The sequence below is a fragment of the Electrophorus electricus genome, chromosome 13 (assembly GCF_013358815.1).
Source record: "Electrophorus electricus isolate fEleEle1 chromosome 13, fEleEle1.pri, whole genome shotgun sequence".
In the NCBI taxonomy this organism is placed as follows: domain Eukaryota; kingdom Metazoa; phylum Chordata; class Actinopteri; order Gymnotiformes; family Gymnotidae; genus Electrophorus; species Electrophorus electricus.
In genome coordinates, this window is record NC_049547.1 from 6,322,126 (window position 1) to 6,349,404 (window position 27,279).

Consider the following 27,279-nt stretch of genomic DNA (forward strand, 5'->3'; position numbering starts at 1 on the left):
ATATAATGTGTGTCAGCAACTTACCTTGATAGGCATTGCCTCTGTTGAACAGCTCAATTTGGCCTGCAAGGCATCTTTGACTGCATCGATGCCTTCATAGCCATAACAGGCAACCTCAATGTCTGTTGTATTCATCACAGATCAACATCAATAATACATTGTTAATGATTCTCAGAAATTCCTCATAAAACCATGTACCAGCAAAAAAATATTTAAAAGGTGAAGAACATCACCTGCTCTGATTTTCACTGCTTGTGGGGTGAATCATCTGCTGAATTTTTTTTTCTGCAAATGTATTTCTGAAATATATTTTCTGTAGTTTTTCTTGTCTGTCAGGCCAAACCGTTCACTGAGATTTTATACATACCTGTCCGATAGGTTCGTTGACATTGATATGCCAGTACACGAGATGGCACTGTGCTTTTCGCGTTTACCGAATACTGTCGAAGGAATAACTTGTAAAAAAAATATTCTTTCATTTCCGGGTGAAGTTCCTCATGCTGATGAAACTGGCTTACAGTAAAACGTTGGTTTGCAAACGTTTCTGTAATTGCTGATACGATTTGATTTTATAAACGTATCAGACGTTTACAGATCTTACCAACTCTAGCAGTGTCTCGTCTGGATCTTTAACTATAAAGTAAGTAAAAGAAGCCCACGGTAGTCCATCCGGTAATACTCATTCAGACTAGTCGAGCTGACTTATCTAGCTTACTAGCTAACCGGCTAGCTAGCGAACTAATCAGCCAACAGCCAGGGAAAGGCCTTACTGCTGTGATGTTGGGCAGTTACGACAAAACCTGTTAGTTAACTCTAAATAATCGCTATCCAAACGTGCTGCCCCTTCATATTTACACAATATGGGAGCAGCTAAAATGCGCAGCGAACTAGACTCGTTTTTAAATACACTTTTAGGGTGATTGTCTAATGTTGGTCACTGTTAACTACGTTAGTCTTGTTTGCTTTCTTTCCCGTGTACCGCAGATCCAGGATGCCCGGCCTCAGCTGTAGGTTCTACCAGCACAGGTTCCCAGAGGTGGAAGACGTGGTCATGGTGAACGTGCGCTCTATCGCCGAGATGGGTGCGTACGTGAGTCTGCTGGAGTACAACAACATCGAGGGCATGATTCTGCTCAGCGAGCTCTCCAGGCGACGGATTCGCTCCATCAACAAACTTATCAGGATTGGACGAAACGAGTGCGTAGTAGTTATTCGAGTGGACAAGGAGAAAGGTGGGTTTGTATTTTGTTTTATTTTTCTCTTGCCGGGTTTACTTTTGGAAGCATTTGCCAGAAAATTATTTCTCTTATCACTAGTTTGTGTAGGCTGTTAAAAACACACGACTTGTTTGGTCTGTTATAATGTTGTTTTATATTAGTCCTTTACTGCCTAATCAATTGATTCAATGCTTCCCCTAGGTTACATTGATTTATCCAAAAGAAGAGTATCACCAGAAGAAGCTATAAAGTGTGAGGACAAGTTCACCAAATCTAAAACTGTAAGTGAAGCAAAGTATTGTGGCTATGAAGGATTTGGAATATAATGTTTGCTTTACTGATTGAGCAGTATCCATGCTACACTGAACTCTGATTTCTTAGCTGCTGTGTGTGTGCTTTGCAGGTTTACAGCATCCTGAGACATGTGGCTGAGGTTCTAGAGTATACCAAAGATGAGCAGTTGGAGAGCCTGTATCAGCGTACTGCCTGGGTGTTTGATGAAAAGTACAAGCGGCCTGGATACGGCGCTTATGATGTCTTCAAGCAGGCAGTGGCGTAAGCATCCTACTGTTGAGAGAGTCTGTTAAACCTTTGGCACTGTTTATTAGTTTGAATCATGGCATCGCGTTTTTGTAAATGCTTGCAGGGATCCATCCATTTTAGATGACTTAGATTTGACTGAGGAGGAAAGAAAGGTTTTGATTGACAACATCAACAGACGACTCACCCCACAAGCGGTGAAAATCAGAGCAGGTGATGTTCTTTGCACTTTAAATATTTTTTTGCTGGTACATGGTTTTATGAGGAATTTATGAGAATCATTAACAAGGTATTATTGATGTTGATCTGTGATGAATACAACAGACATTGAGGTTGCCTGTTATGGCTATGAAGGCATCGATGCAGTCAAAGATGCCTTGCGGGCCGGTTTGAGTTGTTCAACAGAGGCAATGCCTATCAAGGTAAGTTGCTGACACATGACACTCATTTTTCCTGGGTTAACTGTAATGTCCTTAAACCACCTGCAACAATTTTAAACAGGTTGTTTAGTAATTGAAATGAAAGGAAAATTATGAAACCATTTGTTTTGTATTTATAATCTAACTTGATAATGGCTGTGATGAATGTTGCAGATCAATCTGATTGCCCCTCCTCGCTATGTAATGACTACAACCACTTTGGAGCGCACAGAAGGCCTGTCTGTGCTCAACCAGGCCATGGCAGCCATTAAGGAGAAGATTGAGGAGAAGAGGGGTGTCTTTAACATTCAGATGGAGGTAAATGCTGAGAGCAGTCTCATCGGGAGTGTCCTAAGTATTTGCTAGGTTTTTTATTCAATTTACTGAACAAGTAACCAATGAGTGGCCCAAGTAAATGGTAACAATCTGGAGCTCTATCCCTCATTACAAATTATTTTCATGAACATTAGCAAGTTCAGAAATGTGCAGTCTCACTAATTAATTCAGTAATTTTAGGTAGAAATGCAGGCATTTTCTTTAGACCAAAAGGGTGCAGGTAATCACGTTATGGAGAATGTAAAACGTGGCTTCTGTCAGAGCGTTACGAAGAAATAGTTTTAGAAATGAACTTGTGAATGGATGGAAGAAGGTGCATTAAAAGGAACCTCTTTTTCTGACATCTTACTTAGTTTCATTACCTTTTTACTAGTGCTGTTTTCTGTGCTAAGTGACAGTTCATTGAGATGTATATGTCTCTACCATTTAGCCAAAGGTGGTGACAGAAACAGATGAAACTGAGCTGGCCCGGCAGCTGGAGAGGCTGGAAAGGGAGAATGCAGAAGTGGATGGGGATGACGATGCAGAGGAGATGGAGGCCAAGGCTGAGGATTAGAGAGGAAGTGTTACAGACCGAGTTTGCCAGGAATTTTCATCCGATCGAAGAGTACTGTTTTATCATGCCACAAAGACTGAGAAAGCCTGATTAAACCTGAGGAAATGGATATGTCTCAGGGGGAGTAATGAAGCCAGTTGTCACACGGCCTATAACAACAGCAGGTAATGGCTTTGGACCGACTGGTGAACTTTTGTGCTCAGAAGAAAAATGCCCCAATGCACTGTTCGTTCTTTCCTTCATGACAAATGGAGTTGGATATTCATGGACCTCTAGATGGTTTAATTTCCAAGAAAGCTTTTGGAAAGCATTTTTACCATGTCAAGTGTTTTAATGCAAAATGCATTAGTAATTAGGGATGTTATTTTACAACTGTTGGTAATTTCAGTGGCCTTGCTCTTTCCTGACTCAACAAAGGTCGTCCTTTCTCAGGAGCCTTTTCTATGAGGATTGTGCTGGAGTTCTCGAACCATAATGAACATCCAGTTTTGGTCTCACTGGTTTTGCATAGACATTTGGTCAAGTCAGGTCTCCCTCTTTTCTTCTGGTATGCAACTGCAGTTTTCCTTGAAGATTACACAGCATAGTACTGAATCTTATCAGACCCCTTTCAGATTTGGTTTACTTTACGATTAAATACCAACACAATCATTCTAACAACTGATTTACATGCAAGCTGTATATCCAAACCTGTGAAGGTCAGGTAAAGTTCAGGCGAAGAAGTAAATGTCAGTGCCCATAGTTCATTTGCTTAGCTCACACAATAAAATGAGTTTGAAATTTAAAAAGTGAGTTTATTGTTCTGTGTGTTACTGGCTTATGTTATCATATTTTCACTGCTAACATTACAATGCTGCCATTTTACAATTTCTTGAAATTTCTTGAAACACCTTCTAGGTGTACTGTTAGAACATGTCTGTCGCCATGCACATTTTGTATTAGAAGTTCTGTCACCCACAGCCTGGTTCTGGATGCAGGACTAGAGTTATATTTTTGGATGAACACTTTCCACCCAGCAGTGACACTGACAAATGTGAAAACCCTACTAGCGCTGCTGAACCTGGCGAACTCAATCATGCCACTATCATGTCAGTTGTTAAGGTAGTTAAAACGTGTAATGTTTGCATTACAAATGGTCATCTAAGAAATGTTTCTCGAATCAGTTAGTACACTTAATGGATTTCATCATAGTTCGCGTTTGCCCTTATTTAAAAAGCATACACTAAAGCGGACTAGATATCACCAACTGTTTTTAGTAGCTTAGCCAGCTAGATTTTTATATCTACAGTACGTTATCTTGCATTTGTTGAATCGGGTGACCCTTTCTGGTAGTGAATAATCTTAATCTTAGTTCTAGCCACGCTAAAAAAAAAAAAAGTAGACGCTAAAAACTGCCTCTTAAAAAAAAAGAATTCCTGTAATTATCACATATTTGTATCAACCTCCGTTGAAATAAATATGTATCCTTTACATCTGCACATGGTAAGATAACGTTACTATCACAAATTGTAGCATTTGGCTAGGTGATTAGAGTTATCAAGTATATAAATCAGAGTAGTTCTCAGAGTAGCAGGCTCGTTGTTTGTTTTGACGGTTAGTAGTAGGCTTCTGCCAAATCAAGCAAATGAACTAATTTATTTGATTTTCCCCTGTTCAGGCAAAAATAATTTTAATTTTTTATGGTACTTTCTCGGCGCTGAAGGTCACGCTAGGCCTTTTTGAGTCAGGTGGGTGTAAATCCATCTAACCAGGTAGCTAGTTGGCTAACTAACCTAGGGTTAGCGTATAACTCGATCGCCAGCTATCAAGATGTACGATAGCTAGGTAGCTGAGCAAATTAATCTGAAATGAAATCTGTAGAACAACTGAAAAGCGTTTTACACTTCGAATTACTAACTAGATTGCGTTTTACCACTTTGAAGTGAATTACTAACTAGATAACGCTAGAAAAAAATCAGTCTGTTTCTCTTCTTGCAGAATATAAAGCAGACGAACTGGAAAAGTTTGTTCAGTGTTCTACTAGAAATTCTGAGGAAAGTAACAGGGTTCGCTTGTATTTATCCTTGGACGATTTGGTAGGTTTCGTGAATGTCGTTACATATGGTCTTTAGACACAGAAGAAAGCCTGTTTTACCACAGTTCTCGGATAGGGTGTTTTTTTTCCTCGTGTAGTCAGTAAAGTGATAATGGACGTTACCCAAGCTTCGTCTACAAGGGTTGAGGTTCTTTGTCCTGATTTAATTTAGCTGCTAGCTAGCAAACAAGCTGCTTAGCTAACCTATATATAGCTTGCACATTTGGCTATCGCATTGTATAATTTAAATTGCTAGCTAGTTTTAACACCTTTTGAGCTGCCACACAGTTCATGATAACCACCCTCCGAGTCTTCATTAACGACCATTTTCTGCCAAGAGGACTGCTGTGGTAGAACACTCAATCCAACAATGACACTGATGTAAAAACACTTGTATCTGTACATTTTTACTAAAAAACCCAGTATAACCAGTATTCTTCATATTATAAAAACCTGGTAGCACACACCGGTTTGAGTAATTAAAAGTGTTTTTGTAATGTGTTCTGCTTATTATTTGTAATCTTTCCTCTCAGGTTGTCGATTGTAAACTATATATGACAGCAGCCTCTCCCCAGGAGTACATGAATAAGATGGAACTTTATACTTCAGTGGGACTAAGTCTCACTATTGTTATGTATAACACCACCAAGACTTTAACCTTCCCCTTTAATTTAAATATGGTGAGATGGGACAACACATCTTTAAGTAATATACATGGCATTCTTTGGCTGACACTTTTGTTATATGTATTTTTTCAGGATGAGATAACCTGGAGTGTCACCATCCAAAGGTGTAATATAACCATCAACACAGGTGGTTTGGACTCTTGGTTCTTCTGTACTACAGTTAGCTACCTTCAGCTGTATATGTATGTCTGTAATCCTATTCCATTCCCAGCGGCAGCACCAGTGAATGAGTGGTATGTGGAATTCACCATGTTTCCTGGTTTAGCTGTGCTTGGCACAGAAGGCTCTCTTTTGGACACAATAAAGGGGACTCTGCTGGATGTGGTCAGAGGTTAGGTCTTACGTCCACCTTTCAATTTGCTATCTACTACTGAGTTGCCACTTTGTTAAGGACAATAGCTGTATGGGGCAGTGGTAGCTCAGTGGTTAAGGTAATTGACTTGTAATTGGAAGGCTGCTGCTTCAAGCCCCACCACATCCAAGTTGCCACTGTTGTGCCCCTGAGCAAGGTGCTTAACCTTCAATTGCTCAAGTTGTAGTCAGTGATAAGTGTATGTTGCTTTGGTTAAAAGCCTTGTATGTGTGTGAATATTTACAGTATAACATTTATGGCAGTGGCAGCCTATTAAGTACAGCTATAGAACTGTACCTAAAAAAGTGGTAAGTCAGGAAGTGTCCTTATAAAACGTGCCCCAAATGTCGGTGACATGTTTTTTGAAATTCAAAGTGAGTTCTTCCCTCAGAGCCCATTCTGCAATGGACTATAGGGGAGGAGATCTCAGCCCAGGTTATAGCTTCTCAAGCACAGCACATCATAAAGCTTAAGGTAGCTCAGAGTCCTTGTGCTGGGGATGTGGCTTTGCTGGCTCCCGTCTTTATCTCTGGTGTACAGACAGGTGATGGACTGACAAAAACCTCCACACAAATGTGTTTATGGACATAATATAAAAAGTAAAGCTTTTTCTGCTGGGACTCTGTAGCTGTTTGGCAGTAACTTCAAATGTTAACTGTGAGCAGGTTGAACCAGTTGTTATTTACAAAGCCAAGTTAGTGAAGTACAGTATTTGTTTTGCAGGGGTTATTTTAAGTGTCACAAGATCTGCCTTTACATCCGAGAGTCGGTGGTTTAATGTAACCACTTCACTTTGCAAGCTTATTAATGGTGAACATGCCCACACATCTCTGCTCCACAGCCAACATTAAGTTTGAGTTGTTTTTAAATTTTAAAATAATTTTCCCTCTTAATGTGGGAAATTTCGTGGATATGATATTATGCAGCTGTCTCCTTATTGGACCGCCTTCTTCTCCTCTGTGCTTTGCTCAGTGTCTCTGAATGTATCTGGCTGCCAGGGGATTTCAGTAGTGGACCTTAAGCTAACGAACTGCTACCTGTTGCTCCTCACAAACAGAGGACTTTTTATCAGTCAGGATCTGCTGACCCCTGCCACAGGGCCTATCAACGTATGCTTACACTTTACCTACAGTATTATATGATAGCCTACACTGTAAATCTAGTTCCAGTCTCTGTTTCATCACCATGGACATTGCATTGTATCTTTATTACTATAACCCTTTACTTCACAGTTCACATTGCTGTTTCTTCCTGGCCTTGCAGAGGTGAGTTACTTAGTGTATTAAATAGTGTGTTAAATAGTGTATTTACAGTATTTTTCTCAGGGAAAGGTAAGTTCTAATGTACTTGTAATTTATATTAAAATATATATTTTATACATCTTGCTTAGGTGGACTACTCCTCAACCACACTGTGGTACTCGTCTCGGTGTGTGACAAATCACTTGTATTACTCAGGTAGGTACCTCTGTGTGCATACTGCACAGCTTGTTTGTTACCTGCACTGTTTCTTTATTGTACATGACGTGGTGGTGTCTTGTTTTAGATGATTACATCAGTTTGATCTCAAATGAGGAACAAGGTAACAACCTCGTAAGTTAAACCGTGCATCTTTTTAGTATGGCTGTTTGTTGTAATATTTGTGATATTTGTCTGCTATAATTGAATATTTTATGTGTTATCCTTTCCATCTTGAATACTTAATATCCAGTAATGATCAGATTCAGAAAATGGTGTTGATGAAATACTCTCTACATGAAGACTTTCTAGCTTTGATGACTTTAGCATAACAATTGCAGAATGCAAAAACAATATAAAACTTTATTTAAACCTAATTCCTATCAGCAGCAAGTAGTACTGCATTATTGCAGTTATCCTGTTACCTGTTGTAGGAATTGTATTTATTGTATTTTGTTGTAGTAAACCATAGGAGAGGTGTGTCAGCACAGTTTATTGATTCCCCTAATTAAACATACGTGATTCAATTTGATTCAGCAGGAAAATCACTAAACTATGCTGCAGAATTAGTTTTACACCCTTGTCCTCAGGAAATGATAAAATATCTGTCTATTTTTAAATGTATCTGGGGGTTTTTTTTCTATATAATGATCTATGTGAATATATCTTTGTCTAACATTACCATATTGAGTTTGCATGAATTATTACACATTTATTGGGCTCTTTTTCCAGCATTCTTGGTGTGTATATAGTATGTATCCTTTCAAGAACTGGTATATTTGCCATGCTTCTGCTACCGAGCTAAAAATGATGACCAAATACCACTACCTGTCCTTCTTATATGACTGCTATCAAGATACTGGCCTGTTGCTCTCATACACTGAGGTCCTGTCACCTGTGTTTTTTTCGTAGTTGATTCATATTATGTTTTATGATGAGCAGAATTTATTGATTTAATAAAGGTTTCAGATGATGATTTTGATCAAATATTTAGCTGGACAGTGTGGTTAATTTTATGTGTAACACTCTTACAGAAAGATGGCGCTGTGGTGTCAGTGTTTGGACTGCAAGAAGGTGGTTTGACTAACCAGACTAAGCTTCCACCAGTGCAGCTGGACTTTAAGCCCAGGGGCATCTTTCTTCAGGCGAATCATCTCTTTGTCTATGGCTCTGAGGTTATCTGTGTAGTAACAATAAACCAGTGAAGCATATGAGGCAATCAGCTTGATGTTCTGTAACCCTAAATTTTGTAAGACTGTATGTGTGTGTTCCGTAGGTGTGGTCATCCTCAGACAGGGGTGCCACTTTCAAGCAGATTTTCACTTTGAAGGATGAGATGGTCACAGATGCTCTGTGTTGCACTCTCACAGGAGTTGTGGTGTTCCTCACTAACAAAGGACATATATACCTTATGAAAACAGGTAAGTCTCAATTACTTTCTCCCTTTCTTTTACTAACGGAGATGTTTACTTTTCTTGTCCTAATATCATTGGTCACAAAACCTCTAATTCTAGCTAAGTGCAACTGTGTAGTACCTGGAGAATGCTAGCTGAACACGTAGAAACAACATTTTTGTGCTATTAAAAGCTGTTCAGTAGGACGATTTATTTATGTAAGAGACCACAGTAGATTTTTTAGGGCTAAGATGGTATACACTGAACACTGTTTTCATAACTCCACTGTTTTCATCTCCACCCTCTGAGTGGTAGAGTTCATAACTGTTGTATGGTGTACAGTAATACAGGAATATCCACTTATTTTTATTTCCTGTTGGTCCTCTGTTTGCCCCCTGTGTCCCTTTAGGTTTGGACAGGTTTACCTGGCTAAACGAGACTCTGAAAAGGCAGAGCTTTCTGCTGTGTGATCACATGGGCATTCTCCTAGTGGTGAGCCTGGACCCTGAGGCCCCTATTACCTTCTCCTACAAGACCATCAACATCTCCAGACTCATAGAGGTCAGTGAAGCACCAGCTTAGGTTTTTATCTTCATGTTTAAAGACTGTCACATGCAAAGGTATAATCCTTTACTATATAATATTGGAATTTGTGTTTTGGTATTTTTGTGCCCTGCACACCTTGCATTGGCACAGAAGGCTCTCTTTTGGACAAAATGAAAGGGACTCTCCTGGATGTGGTCAGACGTTAGGCCTCACGTCCTAGTTCAAGCATCAAAAGTGAAGTTCCCTGTAAATGCAAGATCATATGAGATTTTATTTCTTAGAAAATGAATTCCACTAAGATTCATTTTCAAAAGCTATTCCACTAAAAACCCTGAAGAGCGCAGCTTTCAAACTCCTGCAATAATTTGAAAATGTACCGATTGCACCAGCTGGCACAAATTTAGTGACATTGTTTAAATGTGTTTTAACATTTAATGTACAGTCAGTCATGAAATATTGAACTTGACAATATTAATGCTACTCTAAGGCAACTAAAAATGATAAATGGATGCCAAATAATCACCTCCATTTCCCCCAGGTTGTGTGTGCTTAAACTTGTATGTATGCATGCAAGTCCATAAAAATGGCAAGGGCCATTTTCATTCCATTGTGATGTAAAATTGTAGGTATTTGTGATTGGCTGACGAAAATGCAGTAATAGTTACATTAAAGGCCAATTGGTGTTACACTATAAAGCAGAGGGGCTTATTACCCTGTGCTGAACGTATCGACCTCCCTTACATTGATATCACCTACAGAGTTTACAACACACTGAAATATAAGACACATGATTAGACAATAAAACAAAAATATTTAAAGAATGCATATTTTTAAACACAAAATGTCCAAAGTTGTTTTCCTCGTTGTGACATGCGGAGGCAAAGCAGGATACGGGGACGAGCCATGTCTAACACAACAAACATTTATTTGAAACAAAGACGACAACGTGGTTCGCGAACTAACCTGGTTCAAACATCGACACCACCTATACTTAGACACAAGACTTATATACATGCACACTGATGACACAATAAGGACCAGGTGTTAAACACAGGGTGGGCGTGGCCATACAGACGAACACACACACACACACACACGGGGAGACGTTTGGGAGGAGGGGCCGTACCGTGACACCCGTGTAGTCAGTAAAGTGATGAGAGATGTTACCTAAGATTGTACCCCTAAGGTTAAGGTTATTGTTCCTGTTGTCATTTAGCTAGCTAGCTAGCAAGCAAGTTAACTTAATTAACCTATCGCTACTTACCTAGCTATATATACATCTTGCATTTCCTGTTTCTTTGGCTAACATATTGTATAATTTAAATTACTAGCTAGCTTTGACACCATTTGTATTGCTACACAGTTTATGATAACCATCCTCCAAGTCTTCATTAATGACACTTTTCTACCAAGAGGACTGCTGTGGTAGATCACTCTCAATCCAACAGTGACACTGACATGAAAACACTTGTGTATGATATTCTCATGCCAGCTCAACACCTACAGACATAGCATTACCATGTCATTATACCTGTTAACTTGCCTAAAGATAGCCCCATAATTGTTGAGTGTGGTTGTTTCTGGCTATTTTCAGGGTTATGAAATGGGTTTTAACAGTGCCCTGGCTGTTCAGTACACCACACAGCAGTCAGTTATACTGCATGAGTTTGACCACCTCAAAGCTCCACAAAACACCTCTGTAACTGCCCAGCCCAGCCATTTTTCTAGTAGCCATGTTGGAAAAGTTGTCTACTTCAGGTGAGCTTGTGTTGCTTTTAATGTAACTGTGGAAAACAAAAAATAATCTTAATAATCTTAATAAAGGTAATATTAGTAATGATAGCAGTATTTGACAACACAATCACTTTATTAATTATTAATAATTAATGGTATTCTTGTAATTTTTACAGTGTTGCACAGTTGTTACAACATAGTGTCTTACAACTTAGTTATTTCAAGATCGAGAGCCCCATATTATAAACATGTCTCATATAAAAATGTAGGGATTTTATGAGAGTGTTTTTGCAGGAGTGTTGGAACACCTGTTTTTCTTTCACTGCTTCAGAGAGCAATATCTTATAAAGGAACATGTGTCTTTTTCAGAGCGGGTGGTGAAGTGTTGATCACAGAGGTCTTTCAGACACCTTTTCTTAGAAGCTTTTCTAGTGTTGCTCTAGGTGAGATCTTAAAGCCAGTGAGGGGAGTTGATATCATGTCAGAGCCTATGCAAAGCAATGACTTGCTGGTGTTGAGGAAAGATCCACAGATCTTAAATGTTTCTCTGCAGTTAGATGGAACAGGTAAGACACAGCAGCTGGAAATCACTTGAATTTACAGTACCAATCAAAAGTTTAGACAGAATGACTGAATGTATGTTTTTAATAGTAGTAAAGGCATTCTAATTTGATGGATTATGTTTACACACAATTTTAGATGCACCCTCAGCAAATAGATATGTGAGAATGTGTTTAATACTGATGGAAAAGCATCATAGGTGGCTTCCTCATGAAACTGGTTAAAAGAACACCAAAAGTGTGCAGAGCTGTCATCAAAGGATGGGACAGTTCCTTTGAAGAATCTAAGATGTTAGTGTTTATCACAGCATAATCACGTTTTATTGCACTGGTTTGATACCTTCTCTATTTTTCCCTAAATGTAGAAAATAGTAAAAATAAACAAAGAGTAGGTCTTTTCAAACTTTTGACTGGTACTGTATGTTATAATTTCGTTATGGATGAGTAACTGCTGATAGGCATTAGTAATTCATGTTATATCATTCACGTTAAGTGGTCAAGGTAATTTTGAATAATCCTGTGAAATTACACAATGCCATATTGTAACGTATGGCCCAAATGCCGAAGGGTGAGGGGCAGGACGCATCTCATCAGGATGTACAGCAACGACATCAGAATGTCATTCGGACCGGATAAGTGTGGTCTTTTGGTTACAAAAAAAATGGAAGGTGGCTAGAACAGAGGGGATCACACTACCAGAAGGTAATATAACAGATGTTGAAGGCAGCTACAAGTACCTGGGACTCCCACAGGCAAATGGACATCATGAAGATGCTACAAGGAAAGCAACTACAGCCAAATACCTGTAAAGAGTGAGGCAAGTCCTGAGAAGTCAGCTGAATAGGAGAAACAAGATTTGGGTTATCAACACCTATGCCCTGCCAGTCATCAGATACCCCACAGGCATAATGAGTTGGCCTAAGGAGGAGCTAGAAGCCACTGACACGAACTGATTCCTCACAATGCATGGAGGGTTTCATCACAAATCCAGCACTCTGAGACTGTACATTAAGAAGGTGGGGGGCCAAGGACTAGTGAACATCAGAGTCAGAGTACCTTCATGTCAGAGTACCTCAGACAACAGAAACCCGAGGAGCAGCAGGGACCATCATGGGAGTAAAAACCTCTGCATGGTATGTACCACCAGCAGATAGTTGAAGTGGCTTGATATTGAGAAATCCTACCAATGGTTGGAAAAGTCTGGACTGAAAGACAGCACAGAGGCACTAATCATGGCATCATAGGAGCAAGTGTTGAACACGAGGTCAACAGATGCTTGGATCTACCACACCAGGCAGGACCCCAGATGCAGGCTGTGCAAAGATGTCCCTAAGACAATCCAGCACATAACAGCAGGATGCAAGATGCTAGCAGGCAGGGCGCACATGGAATGCCTTAACCAAGTGGCTAGAATAATGCACAGAAACATCTGTGCTGAGTATGGGCTGGAAATTCCAAGATCTAAGGCCAAAGGTGGTGGAAAATTACTGTGCCAAGATCCTGTGGGACTTCCAGATACAGACAGAAAAGATGGTAATGGCTAACCAACTCGATATAGTAGTGGTGGACAAACAGCAGAAGATGGCCATAGGAATAGATGTCGCAATCCTGAATGATAGCGACATCAGGAAAAAGGAAGACAAAAAGCTTAAAAATACCATGGGCTGAAGGAAGAGCTAGTAAAGATGTGGAGGGTGAAGGCAACTGTGGTTCCTGTGGTAATCAGAGGACTAGGGGCTATAACCCCCAAAGCATGAAAATGGCTCCAAGGGATCCAAGGAACAACATCTGAGATCTCGGTCCAGAAGATTGCAGTCCTGGGAACAGCTAAGGTACTATGCATGACTCTCAAGCATCCAGGACTCTAGTAGAGGACCCAAGCTTGAAGGGAAAAAAACGCCCGGAGGGCAAGTCGGGAATTTATTTATTTTTTTTACTACTATAACATGGAGTGGGGATTTAGAAAAAAAAGGGTTTGTCTAAGGATCAATTTTGGTGGCTGGAGTCACAGTGTTGCTTGAGTTTCAATGTGCTCTTTCTACATATATATGTCATAAAATGTTAATTGTTATTATTTTGTGTATATTTTGTTTCTCCAGCTCCTGCACAAGGTTTTGACCTAGCACATTTAGGTAGGACAGTGGTGGCTTCCCGTTTTAGTAGCTACCTTATCAGGGGAATTGTAGATCCCGGTGAAGCTGTAGCTGTAGCCACTCTGCCTGCCCTGATCCCTGCCAGCATCACCCACAAGGAAGGCGACTGGCTCCTGGTCAGCTCCAAAGGAGAGAACGCCTGGGGCATGCGGGAGGGGCCATGTCACCACATACTGCAGTCAATGAGTGGTCTGCGCAGAAATGCCATGATACATGTCGGTGTCCTTGCAAAGGTTAATTACACATTCAAAGCCATCAAGACTGACCGCTGTGAGTATGTGTTAATGGTGTATCTATGTGCATGCTTTGAAGTTATATTTCAAGCATCTGTCAGTGATACAAACTAGTCACCGTTCAGCAAAGTCTGCTGCTTTGAGTGAACTAGAGAGATCTTGCAAATTTGATGAGGGTTTTAAGGAGAAATTAATGGATATGTCTGTTCTTTTTAATATTTTTTATGACATGCTAAACTAATGTATTGATCCAGGTATCTGTAGTAACATTTTTTCAGCATGTACAGTAAGCACATACAGTGCATGTGTGTATGTCTGCATTTTTATGTATGCAAGTTATGCGAGGGTATGTACATCTGACTGATTAAAGCAGCTGTTTCTTTAGCTTTTCCCACAGTCCACAAGAAGCTTATGAAAGTGGTTCAGACCAACCCATTTGCTATGCAGGTCACATTGAAGCACTCGTGGGACATCTCTGACAACCACGTGGTTACCATCAGTGTGTACAACCACCTGTGCAGGAAGGTCCAGTCTCTTTCACCCATCGGTTTATATACTGGAGACAACACCTTTCTTTTTCTCCCAGCATTACTGCATGCATAGAGCCTTGACATGTTTTTCATCTTAAGCAGTAGTAGTCTTCTTTCATAATTCCACTCAGTGACAACTCATTGTTACTGCTGTACTAGACACTGTACCAGAACTACATAATAAAGAAAATGTGAGTTAAATTACCTGTTTTGAATTTTGAATTTGAATGTCAGTTTATTTCAGTTGGATATTTGCTGTAGGTAAAAGCAGCTTTGAGGTACAAAACGCCTGTTAGGCTTTCCTTCTTTTCTGAATTTTCTTTAACGCTATGGTGTAGTAAAACTCTTGATTTCAGTTGTTTTTTTGTTTTTTTTACCACATATATACCTTCCTAACCATAGGACCCAAGGCAATATCAGTGATAGTTTGCTGCTGTTTCTATTAAACAGTGGTCTTCTTTTTTCCTGATCTGTTGCAGGCCATGACCATTGTGACAGTGTTCATCCCGGAGGCATCTCTGCTCTGCTCTTCCTCCAGTTTCTCCTTTACTCTGCAGAACTCAGGCCCTGAAGGCGTGAGCATCGTCTACCTGCCGCTGGACCCCATCAGTGATCATGACTGGCTGCACAGCGACCCTCTTGACCACATGGGCAACAAGCGGCTTTTCAATCTCTCGGTGAGGAACCCAATATGGAGGGCTAAAGCTCCTGAGGCTTGCTTTTATTTATTTATTTATTTATTTATTAATTTTTTTATTTCACATCCGATTTGGCTCAGGGCATACTATTGGAAGCAGTGTAGTCTGTTAAATAAACCATGTCATGGGGAAAAAACATTTTTTTATAAAAGGGTTTGATAAACTAAGGTTCAAAACTGTTTACTCTCCAGTCTCTAACTCATAAATGAAAACTAAGCTGCACACTTTTTTTAATTAATAGTGATTGTGACAACTCATTTTCAATTCAAATTTGTCTAGTGCTTTTTTCAACACGTTGTCACAAAGCAGCATTTCTGAAATCATGTACATATGCCCATCAATTCAGCCTACAGCAGTTGAGCCACATTAATGCCAAACACAATAATGCCAAAAATGATAAAGAATGTGTTACTGTAGACAGTCTATAAAATGTGTGTATTGGATAACAACTAAATGTCTGTTTCTGGCTGACTGAAAACACGTGAATGATTGCCTTCAAGAAGGTCCAGACATCTGAAAGAAGTAGCTGAAGTTCTTTTTATTTTTTTTATTTTTTTTGTTACACTGTCTAGCAGGCTAGCCCTGAAGAGGCCCTATTACTTGCTGGCTGTCTGACTGAGCCCCACTGTAAAAAAACAAAAAAAACAAGGGCTCTCAACACTTTGCACTTTCTCAACTTATCTTTGCAGTAGAAGCTAGGCAGGCATCTAGCTAAGTTAATGGTAGACATGAAGTAGTTCACAGTGTAGACTGCAATAAAAACCTTGCCTCTGAAGAGTGATTGTTGTTCACCCATTAATCACATAATTATGTAAACAGGAATACAGCTGGGTTATGTCCAATAATTTATTTTTTCATTAACATTAGCTATTGGATTTGTTGGAGTTTTATTATAACTTGCTGGGGTGTAATGTGTTAAATTCATGATTTTCATGAAAATGTGAATGATTGATGATTACTGTATTTATTAATATTGTTTTGGAATAGTGTTGGGAGGGTTGTGGTGTGTCAAATGAAAACAAGGATAGGATATACAGAGCCACACAGTTCCTTTATTGACACAGGAATGAAGATGATGCAAAATGAAAGAATACATGAAAGGATAGATATGAGGTGATGGATGGTTTACAAGCACTAAGGCAAAAAATAAACATTACAGGCATGTCCACCCAACTGTTATAACTAGCATTCAGCATAACAGGTTTAAAATAGGAGTGTAAATTTTACTGAGGTAATGCCACATTTTTCCTTCCACTGCCTCAGGTTCCAACTGCTGAGCAGTTATATTGGCCAATTCCGTAATGACTGTGGGCATTTTAAAATGAACTCACTGACTGAAATTTTCTAAACCCCAAAAAACCCACATAAATTATAAAATTTTAATTAGGCTGACTACATTATATATAGCAATGACTTCAAGGTTTAAGGAAATTAGAAACTGAATGACAATATGAATTGAGATTTTTTTTTGCTGCCCTCACCAGTGTTTCCAAATGTATTCACAGGCTACCTGCTGCAGACAATTTGTTACCATGGAGACTAGTTGAGCGGAGCCTTTTGCACCATGAATTTCCATTGGTTAAATGGCTGTATTGTGTTCCTGGGGTGTTCCAACAGCACAGTTCATGTGTTCAGTGTTAGAAAAACTTCATGTGGTTTCCCATGATAATATCCCATGATAAGAAGAAATGATTTTCAAAATATGAGTCAGGATAGGATTCCATTTTAGCTTTTATTTCCAGAATGGAGCTCATTTCCACCCTTCAGTAAAACAACACATAAAGAAAATGGAGGAAAGCACATCTTTATCATACAAGTATACAGCAACTGCTGTTTATTATAATCCCTAGTCTCCACCCACTTGCTGACAGAGGAGGTTGTGTAACAGGTAATTATGGGTAATGGAGTTTCTATACTTCGTCATGGGATTTCTAACAAATAATAGCAAGTTCCATCTTGCCCAGTGTGAAAGAATCTTTTTTGCTGCACAGGACTTGCAAATATGGGGTGCTATTAGCAAGCCAATGGGTATTTATTAGCTAGATAGCTATGTAACATAACAAATCAGCCACATTGTAACATATAAATGATTTCACTGACACCATAGTCATGAGCTTTGGGACAACCTATGTTATATTTCTTATTTTCTGAAGAGTAAAAGTAGGGGCTTTTTATATAAGTGACTACCTCCCCCATTGCTGAAATGTGCCATCATGATGTTGCTGCTTTCTCAGGTAAACTATATGCCTCCAGCACAACTTGGTATGCTAATTCCATCTTCTGCCAATATCTACAATGCTGATCCAAGTAAACCAAGACCTCTCCAGCACTACCCCATCTCCAAGGTCAGCACCTGAAAACAAGCCTTTATTCTTAGAAAAAGTTGAAAGTGAGTTTAGAGGTCATCAAAGTAGGTAATGCGTAGGCTGTTATCTTCACTATTATCTTTACTCTCAGAACTCAGGTCACTACAAACAGTGTGCCGGGAAGAAATCTGCTAAAGAATGTGGCTGTACTGATGCTCTAAGGCTCTCCTCTCTCGCAGTCAACTCTGACTGCAGACAGAGGGTAAAACTCATAAACATTACACTCTTACGCACATTCCCTCATATTCTGGATCTCAGTTAAACTTCTCTCTCACTGCAGGTACTTCGTGTGATGGTGCCTGTCATCAAAATCACGCTGTATCTGAGGCAGGCATATCAACCTGACCAGCCACTGCGTTCCCCTTTTTTTGTCACAGTAACAGAAATCAACAATCGCACCAACTGGAATGTCATAGGTGAACTTGGAAGAATATATACACCATCCCAAGTCATTTTACAGAATCATTCCATTCCAAACCTATATATGTTTCTAGACAAGCGAGAAAAGGCGCCTGTTTGTTATGAATACAGATTCGTCATACCCCCATGAGTCAGGTTGACATCAACAATTATTTAGGGTGCAGGAGACAGTCAACTGATGTAATGCCACAACTACATTTAATATATAACAAAAGGAACAATAGACACAATCTTGCCTCGGTCTTTCCAGGAACCCTTCTAACACTCAGTAAGGATAGGATGAGACAGCACCCAAAGAAGAGGCTCAGTCAGACTTTCTACAACCCTGAGGGACTGGAGATCAGTTGCTATGTAAGGTTCTTATAGTCATTCATGTTTATATTCATAACCACCAATGGGGAACATTCGGTGATGGTGGATTGTAGGTTTCTGATTTGTCCTATTTGCTGGACTTTTTCTTTTATATTGAGTATATGGGTTGGGTCAGTGACCTTTGTGTAATTCTTTGCTTAGGGTTCTGAGCTGTTTCACTTCCAGATCTCAGTCATCTCTGGTGTGGTCCCATGTGACTTGATGGAAGAGATTCAGGCAAGAGACCAATGTATTTTTAACGTCTGTCTGCTAGGACAAAAACGATCCTTTTTTTTTCTTCTTCCTCTGTAGAATCAGATTTCTCAATCTCGATATTGCAGATGCAGTGTTTACTTAAGGGTAATTAATATCTCCTTCCTTTTCCTCTTTAAACAGATCTATGTTGATGATGCACTTGCCTTCCCAATTCAGTATATGGTCAGTACCATGATGGCCATTGCTCTGGGCAGTTTGCTTCTATGTCTTTTCTTTCTCAAACACAGTGGCGTCACTCTGCAAACCAAACAGAACAGTACTTGCTTCTTCAGGCGACAACCATCAAGTGTAGGTCCTTCCGTTTAAAATCTTTTAAAATTTGTAGAATCTGGGAGCTCACAATTCCCATCTCCAAAATGTTAATTTTAAACATAAAATAAACAAACACCCTTGAATAATATCCAGCTTATTGTTGTTGAAAACTATGCACTAAGCAATCAATTGCTATAAGGTTAGCTACAATTACTAAACAGGATCACGTGATCAAGCCAATTTCTATGTTTATAAATGCTGCAAAACGTTAAAAAAAAAAAAAAAATTTAAATAAATAAAAACTGACAAAACTAGAGTGTGGATGACTGCACTTTGAAGAGCTGCCCAGATCAGGGTGTGGCGATAAACGCTGACGCAAAAAAAAACGCTTCTATGGTGGGTGGCGAGAAGCCGTTCGCCGCTCTACGCACGATCAATAATATAAAGGTTGCCGAAGGCGCTGACGCAGAAAATCGCGAAGATGCAACAGGGCTTCACCGACAGCTAGCGGCGGCCGCGCGAGCAGCTCCTCCTCCCAGCGCGAGGCTGAACTGCAGCGAAGGGCTGGAGGCTCGCCGCAGAGCAGGCGGCCATGTTGTGTGTCTGACAGCGCTGTCTGCAACAGGTTGCCAGCGTTGACGAGGAAGAGTAGGAGGAGGGGGCAAAAAGTCTGAATTTCTCACAAATGATAGCAGTCTGGTTCGTTGCTGGATTTACATGAGAAGACTTCGAAGGGGAATATTTACATCTCCGTGGGATCAAGCACAACGCACGATGACAGTTTCTCATGTGTTGTGTAATGTAAGTAGCAGCTGTCTTACAATGGTCAAATGTAGCTGGCTTTTAAGGATGACGGCTACCATCGTTATCCTTTCAGATATCTAAAAGGTTGCACGAGTTCATGCTCTAGATACGGTAGCGTTGCAGCTTTAATGAATTTCGAACACTTAAGATGAATATTCGACGAAAACTTGCTCCAGTGAAGTAGGGTCAGCTAGCGAAATAAAGTTATTGGCGCGGCTTTGTGTCGGTTAAATTTAAAACGATGTTTGTGATCGAGTGTGTTATCCCAATATCGTCATAATGTGGGGAAAAAAGGTCTCCAAAGATGCTTTTCACAAACCAGCTGGGCAAGTTGTAAACTAGTATTTCTGCTTGCAGCTACACAGTAGACATGACAGGTTGTCACGTCATTGGAGTTGGTACTCTCAATTTTCGAAACGACGTTTGTAATGATAGTTCCTGGTGGTGACCTGTAGAAGTCTACATATCTAAGGTAACTGGGGTAAGAAAAAAGTCCAGTACATCAGTAGCGTGATCTGGCCCAGATTTGCTCTTACCCTGATGTCCTGTTTATTAATCCAGAGGTATGAATACCTGTATTTGTTTTCAAAGGATAATGAATGTAATCTTTCCTATGCTGCACAAAGTATTATAGCTCATTCTAATAAGCATATAGCTATATTTCATAACTCTGGCTTGTGTTTTCTCACTTAAGAAGGCTCAAATTTCTTAAAGTAGTAAAGAATCAATACCTTTAGTGCCTATAAATCACACTCATATTGTAAACAGATTTAGGAAGCAAGGATGGCTAGGATGATTCAAGGTATGCTGAGCTTGCATGACCACATGTAATTATTGGCTACAGAATATCAGATACCTTAGGACACCTTTTATATTAGTCAGAATTTAACTGCTTATCGTTAATAACAATTACATTATATTTAGATCTTTAAGCCATGTTTATTCTTGGCAGTGTGATTTTGCATCCATACATCCATGTGCCAGTTAAAATAGGATTTATATATTCCCTTACCTTTTCTGTTCTAAAGCCAGCACTATGGATGTATTTTGGTGTGTTTTATGGAGTCATTTTGGCTAGTAATGTTCATAAACTAGAGATCTGTTTTTCGGTCTTACAATACAGTTCTGCAATGCTTATAGCCAGACTATAGTCATTATTTAAAACTCAAATCAACACCAACTGTTTACCATGAGTGGGACATACGTTATGTGTTTTGCTATTTAATGAATTCTGGTTATTGGATATAAGCCTGCATGCTTTTCTCAGCTGATGTTAATGCAGTTTCACACGCATCTTAAGATGTCAGCACATTTCATATTTACATTTTAATATATTCCTGTTTCCTTTGAATAGTCAAAGATGACACATGATTTGAGTGTAACCTATCTGATTAGCCTTGATTTCAAGGCATATGCATATATTTACTGCAGTCAGCCTGTCTCTCTGATTAAGGTGAAACAAGTTACAAGTTCAAACATGTCATTTCATATTAGTAAACACCATAACTGTCATTTATTCAACCTAATGGAGAGACATTAGAATCTACAGTTTACCTTTTACCTGTCTTATACAATTACATTATCACTGTTGGTTCTGTCACAGGACTGCAGACCAAAAAGCAGAAAATGACCTAGAAGGCAGGCAGCATTTTTTAAAGGTCAAGAGTTAGACTTTTCTTTCTTTTGAAGTAAACTGTAAAGTAAACTATTGTACCGAATATAACTGCACTGTAATTTAAGCCATGTTCCATATTCTATATATGTGGCCCTTGGGTCCCTTTGCCCACATAATCACAAAGTTTTTGGTGGGAGTCCAACTGCATTGTTCAGGATTCTTTCTACTTCCTGTTTCGTTTCTGCCTTCCTCCCTCTTCATTCCTCTATGGTTGCTCAGTTACACACAGGGTGGAGTGGGAGGGCAAGCTGTGATCAGCAATGACCTCACAGTCTATTTGCTTTTGCTGGCATGTCATTAAAACAGTAGGTGAATCTGGACCAAGTTGCCATCATATATTTTGAGTCTATCTTGTTTTTCTCCCTTTGAGCAAATGAGATTTTATTTTTATAGTATATCTGTATTAACCCCAAAACTAATAGAGTATTTTTATGGGTTTCAGTTATTTGAAAATCAGATGGAATCAGTAAATGATTTTAGCTTTTTATAGCTAATATACTTCTAGATTTTAAAGTGCCAATATCATGTAAAAACAGGCCAGTAACAGGGTGGTTTCAGTCTTCTCTCAGAAGAGAAGGAAGTGGTAGTAGACCTTTCTTCTCACAATACAGCCTTTCAGTTACACACAGCATACACCCACCACCCACTTCAGTAGAAATACCTCCCCTGCACTTAGTCACTGACGATATTAGTTACGTTTATAGATGTCCAACTACAGACTGTATCCCAACTGTCTTGAGTGGTGACTTGACATGATTGAGTGGTTAGCCAGCAGTGCTCAGGGACATATCACAGCTGAGTAATAGGAGAATGTTCAAAAATCATGCATGGTAACTGACACAAGACTCTTAACTGTTCATCTTTGCAGTATTTGTAAGAAATAAGTTTAATGTGGTGTGGTGAGTGTTCATACATATTGGATGGATGGGAAGGTGAAATGTTTCTCTGGAAACCTTGTACTACACTGCAATTTTTACTATCTCTATATCATAAAATAATAACCTTTTTACATAAACAATCTTTTTTGAAAACAGTAGGTAAAGCTTTGTGTGTGTGTGTGTGTGTGTGTGTGTGTGTGTGTGTGTGTGTGTGTGTGTGTGTGTGTGTTCATAAAACCGTAAGGCTAACTAGATATCCACTCAGTCACATTGACCAATTTACTCATAGCCGATACACCAGTGTTACATTCAGCCAGTGGAATGGCTGACTGGTCATGGTTTTCAGTTGCAAGTAATCTGTTTCAGGTGATTTTGGGTTGAAGCCAAACACACTGAAGGAAATGAATAACAGTTGCAAAGTCCCTTTTTACATGTCCAAAATGTTTTACTTGCAATGAAGGCTCATTTAAACCACAAAAATATGATCGCTGTAAACTAGTTCCCTCACCACACATCCTATATGGTAGGAAGATGGGAGAGATTTAATATGCCTCTAAAACCACATAATCTACAAATTAGTATATTGCCATTTTATCAGTATGTACTGTTGGAGCAAGTAACACTTTGTGTATGGACACTTTGCTGACTCAATGTGTCACAGATAAAGTGTAACCTTTGGAGGTTAAGTGCTGATAAATGGCAGGAAATCTGAACGGATTAATACTTTCATGTACTATTTAGTGTGGTAGTATGTGGTTATGGATGCAGCTTTAATCCTAGAGTGTAGGCCTGTGCTGGTAAACTAACTTAATGTGGCAACACAGCCTTTATTTGGTACAAAGCATGAATTTTTGTTTTTGTTGATTCTTTACTTATGAAATGGCAATGACATTTTTATATTGTATCTAGGCTACTTTGTGTTAAATTGTACTAACCATACTAAACTTTCTAAGCTGTCAACTAAATTAGGATAATCTATCCAATGGTTTCCTGCTAGAGTTCATGAAGTTAAGCAACAACTCGCCCAGCAATTGCTTAAATGATATGGTTTCCAAAGGCATTTTAGTTTTAACAGCTGAAGGAGTTGTTAATTTCAAAGCTGCAACCTAGCCCTAGATACCAGATGTACATTCTGAAAGTGACCAACAGAACAAAATGGTGCCAACAGGTGAAAAAGAAAGCAAATGTTGGATGTTAACATCAGCAATTTGAAGTGGTTTTAGTTTATTATCTTAGGGTCTTTTTACAAAGGTGAAGATGAAAATTTAGAATATGCAACATGTGCCCATGACGTTGTCTAACACGGCAGTCATTTAGCCTAAAGAATTAGAAATTCTTTGAAACGTAAGCCTAAAGAGCAGTGGGTGTGTGTAGAATAAGGCCTTACTTTAACGAAATGAAAACACACATCACACTACAAAAAAAGAGATTGATACATAATTCTGTTTAAAAACACATGGCTATAAACCAGAGTGTTTGGCAGTCATTTGGCCACCCCAAGCATAAACCACAAGGACCAGCACAAATGCTCCACACTTACATCGACACAGCACAAGGAATCTAGAGGCAAATCGAAATCAGTGTTCTCAACATATGCAGTTGCATATTAAGATCACTTGAAGATCTGCAAATGGGAAACAATGCACTCAGTCTACCTGCTGGCTGTGAATGTTGCATAATGCACTATGGGGCAGCAGTGACAGGAAGTCTGGGGGAGAAGGAGAATGTCACCCAACAGGACAGTCTTCTAGAATCCTGCATGATTCCCATCTGGTTGGTATCTCTCTGGTGCATATCTCCCCTCGGCCTCCCCCTTCCTAAGGTGGTACTCACTGCCACTGAGAACTAGATGATCCACACATGTATGCGATGGATTTGTCAGCTGGAGATCTGTAATGAACCTGTGGTAATAGTGTTGACAATCAAGACTGTTTAGCATTTAAAGTCTGAGGGAAAGTAAAAGTGGTTTTTTTTTTTGTTTTTTGTTTTTTTTTCAGCATATGGAATAGGTGTCAAATAGGATACTTGTAGTACAATTTTCAGCTTACTGACAAAATGAATAGTCACTCCACCCACAAATTAACCCTTAGAAGCTCACAGAAGTCCATAGAAGCTAAGAATTCTTGATCTGGCCTGTAATCTTAACCCTGAAGTTCATGTTTCAGATAAAGCATTCAAGCATAGATGATTTGTTTATTTTTCAACTTCTCATTATTATCATTATTATCATTATTATCAACTTCTCATTACTATCAGAATCTGAGCCTAAGTACTACGACTAGAACTAACATCTTAAGGTAAGGTTAAGCTTTAACAGCAAATTGTTTGTATTTCTTAGACAAGATGTGCCATTTATGGTTATAAATGTATTTGTAGTCTGTAAGTTTCTTTTTTCTGCAGAAGAGCAGTGAAAATTTTAATTTTGACAAAACCTTGTAGGTCTACAATAGTGGTCTTCTGCTATGGGTGTTTCAAAGGCTGATGGCCAGTGAATACTGCTGATGATATGTCATTGTTGGTTTATTTTCTGGTAAAATATGACAATTTAATAATAACGCTGAAATTAAATGAATATTTATTTAACATTGTTATTGGCTGTATTGTCTCTGTTTGCTTTATTTTTTTCTCTTAAGTCAGCCTAATTTTCCCATTCATGAACACAAAGCAAGCCTCCTATGATTTTTAGCCTCTTGATGGTGAAATTCTAAATCTGTTAACACTGCTGCTGTGAAAATTGTTTTTGCTTTCCAGTATTTCTTGGTAGTGAGCTCCCCTCAGTTACTACCTGTGTTATCTAGTTAGCATCATTAGGTGCATGGGAGTCTGATGCAGTTTACCAGCATTATGTGCATTTCTCTGAAGGTACTTAACCCGTAGCTTTGCTTTACTTTACTTGGCTCTATAAGTGATAAAGATGATCTACTTTAGCCATAATGTAAAGTCTGTCACTCAAACCGTTCAAAACATTATGCAGATTGTGTACCTGTCCAGCAGGAATGGCACTTATTCTGCATCCAATGTCATCCCTTTCACGTAATAATTTTCTAACTTTTGGAAGTTTTTTAGAAGCACAGCGTGGTTTTTATAAGTGCACGTCGACGCAGGCTGATTACCGGATTCCACTTTTATTTCATAGACAATCAGCTGATGCTAATTATTTCAAGATGGCAGTTAATCAGTCAGCCATTTAATTGGTAGACCACAAATCCACAGTGTAGTTGTGCAGTTATAGGTCATAGCACAACTGAGGCAATAACCGTCCTGAGTGAGGGGACATGTATGATGCATGGTTCCAGGTTACATGGCTTATGAGTGTAAATAAAACCTAGATTTTGATATTTTTGATTTCAATATGTTGGTGAATGTTTGTTGTGTAGTTAATAAATGGAGGTCTTGCATTCTGCTGTGATCAGTTCCTTTTAAAAGCATTTACCTGCACCAGTAATACCTTGCCTTTGCTTCTATGTTATGTAATTGAATCACCGGCACTTTCGAAAACTAGTTTCAGCTGCTTTTTGGGTAAATCACACTCACTCTGTCTCTCTCACTCACACTGTGTCTCTCTTTTTGTCTGACTAAAGAATGGAGATGGAGAAAACCTTCCTCTGCATTATTAATGGCTGGATGTTTTGTTTTGTTTTTTGTGCGCATGTGCATGTGGGTGTGTGTGGGTTTGTGGGTGTGTATATGTGTGTGTGGAGTGCAGATGCCTGAGCCTGCCAGCTGAAACGAGGACTGGAACCACACTCCTCCTATCCACACCCCCTCACCACCACCTGCAGCCATGAATGGTAAGACCTCTGCTTTATGTGTGTGTGTGTGTGTGTGTGCGCACGCGCATATGTGCGTGCGTGCATGTTTGTAGCCTTCAGTTAGCTTGTGTGTAGATGGGTGAATGATGATCTGCACAAGGACACAGACTTTTTCTACATTGCTCTGTGCTGAATGTATCTTTTTATCAAGCATACACTGTGCTAGTCTTGGTGCAGCATGCAGTTACATCTCCAGCTTACTGAACTGCTCACTCTTGCACAAAGTCAGTAGTGAATTAGCTTTATTGATCCAGTCCAATGTTATATGAAGTCTCAAATTTGCTGGCTTGGCAAATAGGCTTTGTTGTTCTATTGAAGAATACCTAGCAGCTTTGTGACTTTTAGAAAAAAATACAGATGTTCTTGTATTAAACCTGCATTGTGTCTTGAGTCTGATTCAACCACTTCACCCCTGTTTATGGTATCTTTTTGGCCCAGTCTCCACTCTTGTTGATGGTCTTGGCTTAGACTTGATTAGTTATGATCTTGGTATTCACTTGGGTCTCATGTGTGATGATCTTGAATAAAACATTAGTCAATTCCGAAAGTATATCTCATTAGTCAATACCTAAAGCATACCTCTTTCTTTGTTTTACAGAATACTGTTATATTCATTACTAATTTTCAGTGCATTTTTTAAGTGCTTATTAGTGATAACTGCTACAGCGTACTGAATTTATAAGTCACTGGATTGTTATATACAAGCCCTGCATGGGAATGCTGTGCTTGTGAAAATCCTGTCCTTTGAATACTTGCTCAAGATGACCAACATTAACCTATCAAAGAGTTATTGTATTTTGCTTAGTAATAATAATCCCTTGCAGTTATTGTTGCATCAAGATATCAATACTACTAACATCCTTATTAAAGTGTCCCCACATACTACTCTTAGTTATACCAAACATTTGTTGATCCTTGATGATGATGATAATTAATATACTCCTATAAAACAAACTCCAG

At 39.2% G+C, this 27,279-nt stretch overlaps 3 protein-coding genes across 3 annotated transcripts in view; all 3 read left to right on the plus strand.

Moving 5' to 3' along the window:
- The first annotated feature begins 488 nt into the window (after positions 1–488).
- On the plus strand, positions 489–3,860 carry eif2s1a (eukaryotic translation initiation factor 2, subunit 1 alpha a). Its single transcript, XM_027014028.2, has 8 exons — positions 489–640; positions 985–1,232; positions 1,419–1,498; positions 1,621–1,772; positions 1,864–1,970; positions 2,082–2,179; positions 2,351–2,494; positions 2,943–3,860. The coding sequence occupies exons 2-8, from the start codon at positions 992–994 to the stop codon at positions 3,066–3,068; spliced, it is 948 nt and encodes a 315-aa protein (XP_026869829.1). The 5' UTR covers positions 489–640; positions 985–991; the 3' UTR covers positions 3,069–3,860.
- A 1,177-nt stretch (positions 3,861–5,037) lies between these two features.
- On the plus strand, positions 5,038–19,381 carry LOC113579847 (cation channel sperm-associated protein subunit beta-like). Its single transcript, XM_035532498.1, has 20 exons — positions 5,038–5,143; positions 5,901–5,955; positions 7,153–7,289; positions 7,413–7,445; positions 7,571–7,637; positions 7,726–7,772; positions 8,672–8,812; positions 8,914–9,058; positions 9,441–9,592; positions 11,172–11,335; positions 11,681–11,877; positions 13,971–14,294; positions 14,643–14,782; positions 15,267–15,464; positions 17,720–17,830; positions 17,943–18,053; positions 18,132–18,267; positions 18,522–18,622; positions 18,785–18,859; positions 19,019–19,381. The coding sequence occupies exons 8-20, from the start codon at positions 8,974–8,976 to the stop codon at positions 19,202–19,204; spliced, it is 1,980 nt and encodes a 659-aa protein (XP_035388391.1). The 5' UTR covers positions 5,038–5,143; positions 5,901–5,955; positions 7,153–7,289; positions 7,413–7,445; positions 7,571–7,637; positions 7,726–7,772; positions 8,672–8,812; positions 8,914–8,973; the 3' UTR covers positions 19,205–19,381.
- A 273-nt stretch (positions 19,382–19,654) lies between these two features.
- itsn2b (intersectin 2b) overlaps positions 19,655–27,279 on the plus strand; it is a 33,590-nt gene continuing 25,965 nt past the window's right edge. The window contains exons 1-2 of the mRNA XM_027014040.2: positions 19,655–19,951; positions 26,214–26,298. Coding sequence (XP_026869841.2) covers positions 26,292–26,298 — 7 coding nt within the window. The 5' untranslated portion in view covers positions 19,655–19,951; positions 26,214–26,291. The remainder of the gene's footprint in view (positions 19,952–26,213; positions 26,299–27,279) is intronic.

Coding starts and splice junctions, on each gene's coding strand:
- eif2s1a (XM_027014028.2), top strand. CDS start 992: ATGCCCGGCCTCAGCTGTAGGTTCTACCAGCACAGGTTCCCAGAGGTG. Junction 1,499..1,620: donor AGTTCACCAAATCTAAAACT/GTAAGTGAAGCA, acceptor TGTGCTTTGCAG/GTTTACAGCATCCTGAGACA. Junction 1,971..2,081: donor AGCGGTGAAAATCAGAGCAG/GTGATGTTCTTT, acceptor TGAATACAACAG/ACATTGAGGTTGCCTGTTAT.
- LOC113579847 (XM_035532498.1), top strand. CDS start 8,974: ATGGTCACAGATGCTCTGTGTTGCACTCTCACAGGAGTTGTGGTGTTC. Junction 17,831..17,942: donor AGCACTACCCCATCTCCAAG/GTCAGCACCTGA, acceptor CTTTACTCTCAG/AACTCAGGTCACTACAAACA. Junction 18,623..18,784: donor GACTGGAGATCAGTTGCTAT/GTAAGGTTCTTA, acceptor TTCTTTGCTTAG/GGTTCTGAGCTGTTTCACTT.